The following is a 14,117-nucleotide window of genomic DNA, read 5'->3' as shown; positions in this document are numbered from 1 at the left end:
AGTTTGTTATGACCAGAACAACTTGCTATTGCCAGAGAAATATACAGACACACAGGCTGACAGAACAGCGTAGTGAGAGCTGGGAGTCCCTTGGTGAAGGTCTGAGCACCTTGTACAACTTAGGAGCCTGACTTGATGTGTGGAACACCACATAAGTGCATTTAACTGACTGATAACTCTAATGTTCTCTTCTGTAGAGACTGAGCTCTCTGAAACTCCCCGGAAGTGGCACAAAGGTAATAACTGAGAACTAAACTGAAATATCATCATTGATTAATAAGGTAACCATTACAAAGAGCTGGGTGTCAGGAGAAGGGTTAAAGCAGCACTGAAGTCAGCTGGTAGGATGCAGCCCCGGTGATGGGAAACTCCCAGGAGAGTCATCTGCCAGAGCCATTAGATGTTATAAAACATAAGGAAAAGTGCAACTTGGAGCTTTGCTTGCGCTGATGTTATTTTGTGGGGAGAAAATTCATTCTCTTGAATATGTCTGGACTCTCAGGTCCACAGTAATAATGTGCTAGAACAAAAAAATACTTAATTTAGGAAATTTGTTACATTATCAAAGACCTGTAAAACCTGATTTTCTACCTTTAAGCACAGTAGCTGCGTTACTCAAATTGCTATGTAGAGCCCTTATATATATACACCAAATTATGATGCTTATTTCTTCTCTATGTGGGCTGGACTCCGGAGAACATGTTTTGATCCTTTGTAGTGAATACTAAATTGTAAAAGTAACTGTAGAGTTGTGTTGTTCTCCACTTAACAAACTAATAGTAAGCAACATATATAGGGCAGGGGGAGAAGCTTTTATAAAGACCAAAAAGAAAACATATTTAAAAGTAAGTGCTAATCTTGTACTTCAGTCTGCTGTATCTCAGCCTCACGGTCATGGTGGTGCCTGACATGCCTTGGACCTAAGCCTTGAATCTGTCTGGGAATCTTTGCCCCAACCTCAGCCGCTGCAGCTCTCAAGCGCACCAGAAGCTGATGGTCAGGTTTGCAGTGAGCTGATGCCCTCTGCTGGATACGAGGAGCTTCTGACTGAAAAGCTGCTCTTCTAGAGCAGGACCCCTACCAGGAGTGAACTGGGCAGCTCACAACAGACGGGTGTTACACAAAATCTGCTCAATGAAATAGCAAGGTCAGAGAGCACTTTTCTGTTCTTAGTTTGCAGCATTCATTTTCCCTTCACAGCCTTTCCCAAAGATATATGTCTCTTAGTGGCATGGGTACTGAAAATGTTATTACAGCATAATCTCTGAGCTAGTTACCTAAGTATACTCTACGCACTGCTTGTCTGAGTCTTTAACAGGAAGCATCCTAGGGCATGTCTCTCTTAGGGGAAAAAAAAGAGCACTTTCCATTTCAGGTATGGCTTCAAGGACCTGTAGTAATTTTCACTAAATCCGCAGGAGAACTCACTGACTTTATAGAAGATGCTCACTTTTTGATCATGTTCTAAATTGGATGTGAATTTTGCTCTGTGTGAAAGATTGATGCTGGATTGATGAGCTGAGGCCAACTGACCTTGAACAAGACCAGGTGCTGGGTCCTGCATTTTGGCTACAACAACCCCAGGCAACACTACAGGCTTGGGGCATTGTCTGGAATGCTGCATGGAGGAAAAGGACCTGGGGATGTTGGTTGACACTGGGCTGATCATGAGCCAGCAGTGTGCCCAGGTGGCTAAGAAGGCCGATGGCATCCTGGCTTGTATCAGAAATGCTGCAGGCAGCCAGCAGGAGCAGGGAAGTGATCACCTCTCTGTACTCAGCTCTGGTGAGGCCATACCTCCAGTATTGTGTTCAGTGTTGGACCCCTCACGACAAGAAAGACATTGAGGCCCTGGAGTGTGTTCAGAGAAGGGCAGTGGAAGGGTCTGGAGCACAAGTGTTATGAGGAGCGGCTGAGGGAACTGGGATTGTTCAGTCTGGAGGAGGCTCAGCAGAGATCTTATGGCTCTGTACAACTCTCTGAAAGGAGGTTGTGGTGAGGCAGAGGTCAGCCTCTTCTCCCAAATATCAGCAATCAGATGAGAGGGAATGGCCTTAAGTTGTGCAAGGGGAGGTTCAGGTTGGATATTAGGAAGAATTTCTTCTCTGAGAGAGTGGTGAGGCACTGGCACAGACTGCCAGGTAGGTGGTGGAGTCACCGTCTGTAAGAGATTATTCTTTTATATCATTTGACTCAAAGTTTGCTGAGGAACAAGTCCAGGCAAGTCCTGGGCAAAGGCAGAGAAATCTTTTGTCCTTTGATGGACAGGTCCTGGCTAAGGATTGTGAAATCCTCTAAGGAGCACAGATGGACAAGGCCAGGGGCAACGAGAGAGAAGATAAGCTGCTGCTAATGGCTGGGAAACGGTCTTTTGTGTGGACTTATCTTGAGGAAGATGGCCATCTCAGGAGGTATGCCCAGGACTCTTGCTCAAGCACCCAGGAATGTCATGTAGGCAGGAGAAAATGGAGGATAAAAGAGGGTCCAACAACCACGGCGAGGTAGAGGCTTATCTCTCACCACGACAGACTTGAGGGGTTCTCTGCCATCTGATCCTTCACCACAACGTGGAGACTGATCTCTCACCACGACACGAGCTTCCTGCCTTCAGATTCTTCTCTACAGACCGTTTGCTGACGGACTTCCCTGGGCCTGCTACCTGAGACCTGCTGCTTCCTCCCTGACCTGCACCCTCTCGTTGCCCAAGACCGGCCCCGCTGCTCCTGCCCTTCGGCCTCAGACCGTCGGAACATCGTGTAACGGGACTGCTGCTGGATCCTGGTGGTGACTATCCCTGCTTTACGCAATTCTTGCCTCTTTCTATCTTTTCTATCGCTCGCCTTCCCTTCCCCATCACCCCAATCCTTAATAGTGTCCGTCCTCCCCTTTCCCCATCTCCCTTATTAACATTTGTAATAAACTGGTCGGACCAACATTTGAACCGTTGTTTCTTAATCTCACGCTGGGCATACATATTTCAAAGAACCTCCTCTCCCTCCTATAAATTGGAGCGAGACACCGTCCCTCATGTGGCACTGGTTAGTGGGCATGATAAGGATGGTTTGACAGTTGGACTTGGTGATTTTCGTGGTCTCTTCCAACCGTAATGTTTTTATGATTCTATGAAACCGAAACAGTATTTAACACTGTACTTAAGAGATCACAAATCTGGATCCCCTGTGTAATAAAATTAGTCCATGTGAGATGTGTTATTCTTAAAACACATCTTGTTGCCACAAACTTCCGTTTTTTTGAATAGGTAAAGTTTGTCTAGGCATTAAAACTTCTGCCTTGTGATATTTGCAATAAATTAACAGTAACTAGGGCATTATTGGCCTCTCTCTTAAATGCATACAGAATCGAGAGGTTACAGCTGATTTATGAACTGTGCCTTTTATGGAGAGTTATTTCTTTTGGCTATATTCAATAGAATATACTGTTTAATAGGCTCAGTTGTAGTTCTGAAAGATGGAAAACTACTGAGAACATTATTTTTAGATCACAATAAAATAACTTGTGATTACACTGACGGGATTAGTTTTTGAGGTGTTTGACTTTTTCCTGCATGGTTATACAGAAAAATTCGTAGTTGTTAAGCTTATAAATCCAGCAGGATGGTAAAATCTGACTTGGAACAATGTGTCCTTTAACAGATGAAGAGAGCAGGAGGCCATGGTAGTGTATAGAAAAAGAGCATTCAAATGAATAATGCTCTACATACAAGGCATGCTAAGGAAATACTCCCAAATAGAGGGTCATAAGTAAGTAAGGCAACCGAACAACCAGCATCAAGAAAACTTGTTGAACAGGAAAAAACAATGCCTCATTTAGCTTCTGCACATATAACAGTACTCAGTACTTATCACAGGTTCTTGGTTAAAAAGCAGCCCTGCATTTTCTGTTAGAAAACTATCTGAACAATTTATACGGGGAAAAGTCACCATTATTAGTGTAAAATAAGATACTGAATATGTTAACTTACTGGAGAGATATAGAGATGCAGAAATACCATTCTAATAATGGGAGGCTCTGGACAATTTAAGCTCTTGGTGGACTTGAATTCCATTGAAGAGAAACGCTTTAATAGTCACCAAACTCAAAGTCTTAACTGTGAACATGATAGTAAGTTACATTCAACAGACAGTTAGAAGCTTGTTAAGTTTTTAAGAATGTGTACTGCTGACTGCCTGATTTAATAAACAAAAAACCCAACAAACTCTAATAAAACAAAACAAAAACAAAAGCCCAAATTTAGAAGTTTGAGCCAGCTTTCTCCCTGGTTCCCTTTCACAAAGGTATATGTTTGTGTTTTCATCTAATACAAAACGTTGCTTAAGAGCTGTAACAGTTCCAAATATGGATCAAGCACACAAAACATAACTGCTGTGTTAGGATAAGTGTGTTCAGTAGTCAAGAAAGTTAAATGCCAGTTGCATTAAAGGGAAGCCACTGCTATTACTCACTGGTGGTGTTGCTACCTGGAAAAGAGTTTAAAGAATTGTGCGTGATGCTTTTCGTAACAGAAGTGGCTGGAAGTCCAAGTCAACAAGGCATGCATGGTTTTGGAAGAACAGCTGATGTTCTGCTTGAACAAAAGAAAGACCGTTTATTTTCTAAGTGGATCTAACAGCAACAAGGTAGAGTAAATCCATGCTTATGCCTGGCTAGGACCAGCAGATGTCAGTACAACACAAAGCATAACTGGATTTTAACAGTGGCAACCTTCAAGAAATTTAAATATAAATACTCTGAACAAATAGCAAGATTATACAAAGTTATCACAAAAAAGTTTCAGAAAGTAATAGTTAACAGTATTCTTGAATAAATGTGATTTAACAAACATACAGATCTTCCAAGTCTGTCATAGAAGCAGAAAATGTACTTTTAACACAGCACAAAAATACCAGAGAATAACACATTAAATATTAACTAATATTTCAATTACAAATTCTTATTTCCATAAATCTTGTAATTCAGCAAAATTTAAACATGCTGAGGAGAAATATTTTATCAACCAAAAATTTCAGTTCAACTGATTTTTGTAGCAGTCTGGATATTCTTAGTTTGGGAACAGACAGGTTGAATTCATTTCAGCTGCATGTAAACCTTTACCTTAAAAACAAGCAAAAAGAAAGAAAGGGGAGAGGGCTGTGAAGTATCAGTCCAATTACAGACCAATAAGAAATACAACAAAATTATTTCAGTTGTTACAAGAAAGTAACCAAACGCTACCACAATGAAATACTTTTATATCTTTTTCAGCATTTTGACAGTTTAATAACACTTAACAGTGAGACTTTTGAATTCTTAAGGATAACTGGATCCCAAATCCCAGTAACTCGAAAGGGATCCGTACTCCTAAATACCTTTGAGTAAAGCTAAGTGAAAAGGATTGAATTTATCAGAGGTAGCTGTGATAATTTCTAGAAGATGTAGCATTCACTGTTAGTACTGGAGAAATCTTTATTAATACTGGACGTAGCTTCATAAATAACAATACAAAAGCGTTTCACATACAGTAATTCAAAACCATGCAACTAAAAAATGAGGGATACAGGGAGACGGTACACTCAACAAAGCATATGTGAAATGATTGTGAGTGGACAATGGTATGCCACGTGGAAATTTAGCACCTTACACTTCATTACAGTGCAAAACTTAAGTCATTAACAAGACAGTACAACGTGGAATGAAGTGTGACAAGTAGTACGATTAAGAGTATTTCCTTAATCATACTGAGATGGAACGTGGAAGCACATTTATGACAATTCACAATTAACTACAATGGTTTTCATTGAACAACTAAATGATAAAAGTTGTTTAAGAGTGGAACATACATCTAAAAAAAAAAAAAAAAAAAGAGCATATGCACTAACCAACGTGCTTATTACGAATGATTTCTCCTCCTTCTATCTCAATTTGCTCATAAAGCCATTTGCGGTCACAGCGACATTCGGTGCCACATTTGTTGGAGCCACACTTGGGGCAAGCATAGAAACATCCCAGGCAATCTTCATCAAGACAGTCACAGAGGTCCATCCCACTGTAAAGAAGTAGTCCCTGGCTATCGTAGACTTTACTCTTGGCTGGTATAACTTGCCTGTATGATGAAAAACAAGTTTTTTCCTTATTTTAATACCAAGCAGCTAATAGCTGTGGACAGAGCTTTGCTTTTTTTGAAGATGTTCATTTTACCACTGCATTAATTTAAGTGTATACATGTTACTGTACTCAACAACATTTGCCAGCTTTACATTGTATTGTCATTATAGTGCTTTTAAACTAATTTCAGGACCAGGAACTTTTTATTTCAATAGGTTAAACATTTATTCAACCACTTTGGAATATTTACAATGTAAACTTTGTTACCTTTCAGGTGATGTGAAAGTCTTCCTTAAATTACATTTGTAGCTTGTAGCTATAATTCAAAGTTATTTGGAATAATTCAATGTGTGCATGTTCTAATTTATAAGTAATTTTTATGCTTTAATCACTATTCATATCCCAATCAGTTCTGTTAAACTGCAGAATCACAAAACCACTCTGTTTAGAAACATCCTCTGGAATTTGTCGTCTGACCCTCTGTTCAAAACCAAGTCAACTTAGATAAAGTTGCTTAGGGCCACATCTAGTTGAGCTCCCAACAGCTCTAAGGTCAGAGACTCCAGACGCTGTTTGATCCAATGCCTGACCACACACTTAATTCAAAACATTTTCCTAATCTCATCAAAATTTCCCTAGATGCAGCTTATGAATGAATGAACTAGAAGAAACAAATGGAGGTGGATGGTACAGGCATATGGTAAGTAGCACTGAGTCAATTTTTTTTTCCTGTAAGGTTAAATTCAGGGAGACTGAATTGGTCCAAACTTTTAGTAGAAAATGATAGACAAAACTCAGTTGCATAAGCCTTTCACTCTGCACAAAAACTGATTTTAAAGTACGTCTAATTAGAAAGTTGACATTTGTTATCCAGTGTCATCCAACCTGGACACTAATCCTTTTAGAATATGTAAGGATTTAACATGCACACATTTGTTTCTGAAGTGTAATTACTAAGTTAATTGAAATATGACAACTCCAATATTTTAAGTGTACTCTACTTGATCTTACTCTATTCAAGTTTGACCTATGATCAAATTTTGATGCATAAATTAACAGCTTCATTTATTATCTATGTAGTATTGTCACACCTTACCAGAAGCTTGGTTTGTATTTTCATTGTTTGAAATGTGTTAGTGCTACTTTACTGACCGTAAAGGTTTTTTTAATTTTGAAGTGAAAACTAATGAAAAAGTAACTACAGGAAGGTGCTCACCTGTCAGAGTTAAATGATGGATTTTTTGTTTGCAGCCTTCTTTTTTCCCTCTTACTGGTCTCAGGAGTGAATTCAGTCTGTCGTCCTGGGTTAGTAAACTGCAGAGACTTCAAAGCCTTAGCTGTACGCCCCTGAACAGAGACAGAAAATCTCACTTCATTTTGAATATGTATCTAAATTCTTAAGGAAATACCCAGTCAAGCCAGGACACTGTAATGACTTAGGTATGCTGACCCCAACTCTGAGCACTGTATTTCTCAGGAGAAGACTTAAGTCTTCTTAAGTGTTACATTAGAGAACTCTACTAGTCCCACAAGTCAGTAATACAAGCCTTATAGCAGCAGTTTTAATCAGCATTTTCAAATGTCACCCGTTATGCAGCTGTAAAATACAGTTGAGTGGCTGCATCTGGGCTGAGGGGCGACTGCTCCTTGAATGCCATTCTGTTTTGCTCTAGAGCATGTGTGGATGAGCTCCTGTTGACTTGGTTTTCCACTTGGTTCTATTGATTACCTGCGCACTTCAAACAAAGCACCCAGAAGCGTACAAACTGTATTCTGAACTCAGCACTTAAAGCACCATCCTCCCACACCAGTTTGTTATTGCCCCTGAACAGGGGCAGCTCAGACACCACAACAGCGTGCACTTGATTCACTTCCATGCAGGTTCACTTGGTAATGAACTGCTCGACACAGTAGATTCTCTTAAAACTGAGGAGATTAACCCAGAAGTTTATCTCAGTGCTCCTAGAAACAATCATTGCAGTATTTAAACAGGAGCTTGCTTTTCACAAGGCTTGACAAACAGCTTAAAACAATAGCAGCCGCCTGGTGTTTACATAATCTGAGGTGTACGTCACCCTAATGCACACAGTTACTTTAATTATAAAGTCCCTAATATTTAATTAGGGAAGAGGATTTTTAAAGTAAAAAAGTGGAATGTGTGTATGCACTCATTTCATGGAATGCTCCTCCAAATAAAGGTTCAAATACAGTAAACTCCCATGCAGCAAAAATCTACACCTTTCTGTATTTCTACTAAAAAACTTAGTTCGTTTATACAGGACTTGTATGGAGCCCAGGTCCATCAGTCTGCAGAACTTAGAGGGGGTGGGACAACTGATCCATATACATACGTCCGAATCAAGCTTTCTTCTTTGGCGTTCTTCAGCTTCGACATCCACACTGCCATTTATTACCTGCATACATTTGGGACAAAGCTTCCAACCAGGTACAAACTGTCTTCCAAACTTGGCAGTTAGAAAAGTTGCGTCATGCAGGTCAATTGCACGCAAGTTTTTCTTTGACAGTTTTCTGTGCATATTAAAGGGATCACAACATGACTTTTGTAAGTCTTCAAATCTTTCAATGTAAATTTTTGCATGATGAAAGCAGATAGTGTCGTTTTCTGAAAGGGTCATCCCAGTCCTAAGCTGAAGCAACAGTAGATCAAATGAAGATATATCTTCCTTAGTCTTGAAGCCAGTGTGACGGGTATAATAGGTCTTATGACATTCATTGGTAGCTTGAAGCTGGACTCCAACTGAACAAGGATCCATTTTATCAGAACAACTTATTTCACTTATTTTGCCTAAAAATGAGTTCTTTGAAGTCTTTAGTGGTTTCTATGAAGATCACCCTAGAGAAAGCATTAAAATCAATCAGATTTGTGCTGCAAACTTTTATCTGTAAGCTTGACAAACTAGGTTTAAGTAGCTTAAGATACATTTCTTAAATTATGCTATAGCCTTCTAGTCTAGATACACTCATCGTATTCTCTTTTCAGAGGCATTTTTTTACCAGCCATTCTAAGTATCCATTCAGCAGCACTGCGTTAGCAAAGACAATCTGGAGGAGGGGTGAGAGGTGGATGATTTGTTCAACAGCAGCCTGCTGTGGTCTCCAGCCTCCCACTGGCACACTCCCAGCTGCTCAAGGAGAGGGCCCGCAGGACATGTCTGATGGCTGAACAACTCATCCATCTGGTTTCCATGTAGTTTCAGGGGAGAAAAAGGCTGCTAAAGGTAGGCTGCACAGGCTGTCTGATGCCAGCTGGCGATCTACATGCAGCACCTATCAGCTCTTTCCTGGGTACTCTTCCTATCTACTCCTAGGGAGCAAAGAAAAGTCTGGACAAGTGTGAGTCAGCACCCTGAACGAACCTGAGCATCTCCGGGAAATAGCCACCTGCAGTACCTGTAAGGATGTGTGCACCTGCTGTGGTTGGATGGCCTTTGCATGCAGCTCTTTCCATCTGTCTGCTACACCTGCATCACATAAATATGGGGCACCCATTTAAACTTACTTAAACACAAAATTACAAAATATTAAGCTAGCTATTGCAGCGTGGTCCTGCCCATGCCAAAATTCGTTACAAATCCAGCGTTGGCCCTAAAACATCAAAGCCTGAGCCAATCTTGTGCTATTTTCTGCTACAATATAATGGGAAAAATATATATACCAAACAAAAAGAACTAATTTTCTGAAACTCCTAAGAGCTGTAATTAAACCGAGTGTGACCTAACAGGGATCTTACTGTTAACCTACACACTACTCTGCAAAGACACAGAGAAATGAAAAAGCGCCTTTACTTGCTCTAACCACTGAACAGGATGGTACATGTTTTTAATGAATGAAAGTATCAGCCAGTTGTAGAAAGGGAAAAGACAGTCCAGGATATTACTTCTAATAAAATAAAGGCAAGTAGCAGCACAAACAACCCAATGACATGAAAATGAAACGCGTAAATTTAACCAGAATACAGAAATATGATCACAGCAGCAAAAGTTCCTCACAGAACAACGGGAGGCCTTTTAGAACACTTTGAAAAGCCACTGTCAGGACTATTTTTTTTTTGCAGCAGAAATCCCCTTGATTGTAATGCCTTAGTTTTTCTAACCAGATGCATGTGCTTGAAGCAGCTGCATGACACATTTCCACATATTAAACTGTATGCACAGCAATTTAAAGGTGTTGTGTAGGACGTGTGGTTGTTGAGTGATTCACCCATTCCAAATATAAGTGATAAGGCTTGGCTGTAGAGAAGTAAACTTGTTTTTAAGTGTAATTCTACAACTTGTTTGAGATGGAGTAGGGTATAACAGCAATAATTCTTAAACAAGGCAATACGAGTCCTGAATGTGCAGGCACAGTTTTAGAAAGATCTGAGTTTAAAAGGAAAAAGGGAGGTAGGAGAGGAAGGTGAACCTCCTGAAAATAAAGCAAAATTAGTTCCTTTTTTTAGCAAGTTATCTGTGTGGAAAGGCTTAAAGTAATGAGTTAATCTTAAAGACATATTTCGTATTGATTTCTCAGGTTGTCTTAGTAAGCCAGATATACTCAGAACTAGTCACTTTCTTGTCTCTAAGTGCACACTTGTCTTTTACGCTATGGTATGTGGAATCTTTTATGAGCAAAGCTCATCGCAGCTGAGCATGTTTTAACAGCAATATGTCAACACCCAATAATATGATTCAATAAGTCTGTTGCAGGCCATGCACCAAACCTGCTGCAAACATCACAACGTGTGCTTGCAACTGACTCTCACTCTGGCAGTAAGGTGCAGATGAGGAAGCACACTAGATAAAAAGAAAAGTAATTCTGAACTGTCAACATTTGCAGATGCATCAGAAGTCTGAGTTCTTGGTGGATGTTCTAATTAAGAAACAATAGCTTCTTTTCTATAGAAGAGAAGATAACTGTTACATTGTTATCCTCGGCAGACACAGGCTCTGCCAGCTGACCATGCTCCTCAAGCACCACTGGGTTAACGTGATGGAGTGTGCACTGAGCACCAGCAGTGTGCCGTGACATGACTTAATGTGTCTCACTCAGTCCATTTGTAAAATCTCTCGGCAGAAGCTTCAGCTGTACTTCTTCCTTTCCCCCCACCTTGGGAGGAATGCACGGCTCTTTGCCTTTAATTCTTTGGTTGAAACAGGAGAGGGCTCCAGCAACCTGGTGCTTTAATAGAGGCGGGTGCTGACACCTGTGAAATCAGCAATGAGTGTTTACAGACAACAAACTAAAGCAGGACACAGTGATGAGGACCAGGACAGCGAAGCACATGTGCAAAGTACGCGTGAAGCAGAGCAAGGGCTGTTGTGCTTCTCGGATGTAGGAGCAGAGAAGGCAGGAAACTGGTCTAGAGCGACAGTTGTGGGCTGTAAGAAAGAGGCCGAAGGGAAAAAGAAATCCTGATGCCGCGACTGCGACCCGCAGCGCAGCCCCTCGGCCCCACGTAGCGGCGTGCCGGGGTCGGGCTTCGCTTCAGGCACCGCACGGCCCCTCAGAACAGGCCCCGCGGCCAGGCAGAACCCACCACGAAGCCTTCCCGGCGCGGCTGCCGCTTCGCCAACATCCGCAGCAGCAGGAGCAGGGTCCGCCCCCTCCCCGGTACCTTGCCGTGCACTTTTCTCCGCCTCTGCGCCGGGACCCCCGCACCCGGCTTCCGCGCGGCCCCGCCTACAGCAGCGCTGCCGGTAGCGGACATCGACCGCGCCTCCCACCAGCTACCACTGAGCGGCGGAACGGCCGGAACACACAGAGCAGGACTTCCGGTTGGGCGGGGCGCGTCGTGCACCGGACGGGCGGAAGCGGCAGGAAGTCACGTGGCCATGCACGATCACGCGCTGCGCATGCGCCTCGAATGCTGCGGGTGTGGCTGTTCGCGCGCCGCGGGGCTGAGTGGGAGATGCGGCTGTTGGGCTTTTCTAGTCAGCGCTGTGGTGGCCGTCCGTATCGGGATGTGGGATTATCAGGCTCTGTGCCGACCTATTTGTTGCTGCTGTGCATTTCAGTTCCCCTACAAGGAGGCAGAAGTATCTGCAAGATCATCCCTTGCACAGTTCTCCCTGCCCCAGTATTGCCCGTAGCACAGCCCAGCAGCATGAACTACAAGCGAATAATGCCTGTTAATCGCTAGAAGCTTTTTGTTTCCTTCCCTGGTCATTAACTTAAGTAATTACAGACTGACTATAGCAGGCTTTCGGTGGATGGTAAAAATAAGAAAGATGAATTACAGTTGCAGCAAATGCAGGAGGCATAGTGGAAAACTAAAGACATTGTAATATGCCCTACAAGCAGGTGTCAGTAATGGAACGGCCAGCACTGCTGTGCTGCTCACCTCAGGATGGGTGTTACAGAAACAGCTGAACATAAACAAACAGGTGATTTGGGGCTGAGCTAGGGCAGCAACAGAAGCCAGTCTTCCTTCATAAATGTTTGGGAGTAGACCCAGGTAGTCAAATGGTGAATCAAAGAGCTTTTGTTTGTCACTCCGTCAGAAACGACATTGGAATGTTGGATTTGGTACTAGACAAGCCTTAAGAGAAAACTAAATCTGCCTTAAGGGGCAAAAGGCTTGAAATATATAGCCAATTTAAGACAAAGTAGTTAACGATACAGAGTTTTCTGTTGGCTGTATCCTTTGATTTATTTGGGGTGACTTTTTGCCTAACTTCTTGCCAAGGGATTGGGGATGGGTAGAATAGTTGTCTGTAAATAAGTGAAGGCCTATGGAGGTGAGAGCAAATTTTATGCTTACATCGGGAGGTATCCAGGCAGCACTGCAGGGAGTGCTCTGGAATATAGAGCTTTAATCTTAGCACAACACTCACAGGATGTAGGCTGTGTATCTGACTGTTAACAGAAAGCTGCTGTAAATTCCACATATATATATTGCTTGAGTCATACATTGCTTTAATGATGACAGAGAGACTGTCAAGTGCGATCATTCAAAGTGGGTGATAAGGCTTCCTCTGCTGACTTGTGCTGCTTAGGAGATGCGTGGAGTTAATGAAGGGGAATAATTCATGAGAGGAGGTATTTGAGGTACAGGTTGTGACATCAATTTGTACTAGATAAATATAGGAAGAGCAGCGAGGCGTGTGCATTCCCCTTTCCAGTGTTGGTGTCGACCTGTGAGGATGATTGTGTAGGGTTAGAGTCAGAGTTCAGGCTCCCGCCTGTTATGTTACAGCAAGTCTGCCATCCGTGCAGTCAGACTGGCTTTGACTGGTCACATTAGCTTTCATCTGCCTAACTGAGCAGTACCCTGCACAGAAAGTCAGTCTTTTGCTATTTTTTTTTTTTTTTCCCTCTGGGAGCACTTTGGGACTTTAGGTTTTAGTTAACTTCATTCATCGTGTGAACAGCATCGTTGTAAAAGCTTGCACTTCATCTGTAGAAAACTGCTGACAGTTTCTTGTAACTGCATAGTATCCATGTGGATTTGCCAAGAAACCAGCAAAATGCTTATAAAGGGCAGAGATTTGAATTCATTTTTTCTCCACAGTTTAATCTAAATAAATTGGAGGAAATAATCCATTATTATTTTTTTTTACTATTTAACTGGAACTGATTCAGATTCTCCACTTCTGTAGAATCTTTTTTATCACACGAAGCATCTCTTTTTAACGTGAATGTTACATGAAAATAAAATTTTCATATCACTATATTTGGCGTATTTGGTAAGGAGAAAGTGCCTAATTCAGGTAACATAATTTTGTCACAACTGCTGTTTGCTCTCTTCAGAGTCTTTAGGCAAACACACCTGTGTGTCTAGTGCCCAGCTACTGTGACGGAGCACTCAGTAGCACAGGTATTGCCTGTTCTGGGTTCTTCTGTGCATTTTCCTATGAAGTGTGCTCATGTGCTCTTTCAAATATGTTCAGTCAGAGTTGATGTGAGTGATTGTAGCAAGGAAGGAGGAAGAGAGCATTTTGGCATAATCAGAAAAGAAAGCTTGTCTGTAAAGGAGTGCATGAGCAAATTGGGCATGAAGGGATGAATCCCTGTGT

At 41.8% G+C, this 14,117-nt stretch overlaps 1 protein-coding gene across 7 annotated transcripts; it reads right to left on the bottom strand.

The window, feature by feature from the left end:
• Positions 1-4,586: 4,586 nt before the first annotated feature.
• On the bottom strand, positions 4,587-11,859 carry ARL14EP (ADP ribosylation factor like GTPase 14 effector protein). Of its 7 annotated transcripts, none has more exons than XM_046941556.1 (6): positions 11,717-11,859; positions 11,023-11,305; positions 8,454-8,956; positions 7,319-7,449; positions 5,877-6,100; positions 4,587-5,112 (listed from the first exon to the last, which is right to left on the bottom strand). In XM_046941556.1, exons 3-6 carry the CDS (start codon positions 8,874-8,876, stop codon positions 5,060-5,062), a joined length of 831 nt encoding a protein of 276 aa, XP_046797512.1. In that variant the 5' UTR covers positions 8,877-8,956; positions 11,023-11,305; positions 11,717-11,859; the 3' UTR covers positions 4,587-5,059. The 7 variants fall into 7 exon arrangements, with proteins under 7 accessions (XP_046797512.1, XP_025006405.1, XP_040556693.1 ...); XM_025150637.3 differs by lacking the exon at positions 11,023-11,305 and adding an exon at positions 9,480-9,584; XM_040700759.2 differs by lacking the exon at positions 11,023-11,305 and having other exon boundaries at positions 11,639-11,859.
• Between the last annotated feature and the right edge of the window lie 2,258 nt (positions 11,860-14,117).

Source organism: Gallus gallus, chromosome 5 (assembly GCF_016699485.2).
Source record: "Gallus gallus isolate bGalGal1 chromosome 5, bGalGal1.mat.broiler.GRCg7b, whole genome shotgun sequence".
NCBI classification, from domain to species: Eukaryota; Metazoa; Chordata; class Aves; order Galliformes; family Phasianidae; genus Gallus; species Gallus gallus.
The sequence above is the reverse complement of the archived record's forward strand: the minus strand, read 5'-3'. Positions and strand labels throughout refer to the sequence as shown.

Excerpts from the sequence above, each read along its gene's own strand:
- ARL14EP (XM_040700759.2), bottom strand. The coding sequence starts at position 8,876 with ATGGATCCTTGTTCAGTTGGAGTCCAGCTTCAAGCTACCAATGAATGT. Across the intron at positions 7,450-8,453 it reads GAAGAAAGCTTGATTCGGAC|GGGCGTACAGCTAAGGCTTT; the intron begins GTATGTATATGG and ends GTCTCTGTTCAG. Across the intron at positions 5,113-5,876 it reads CATTCGTAATAAGCACGTTG|GTAAAGGTTTACATGCAGCT; the intron begins GTTAGTGCATAT and ends CTTGTTTTTAAG.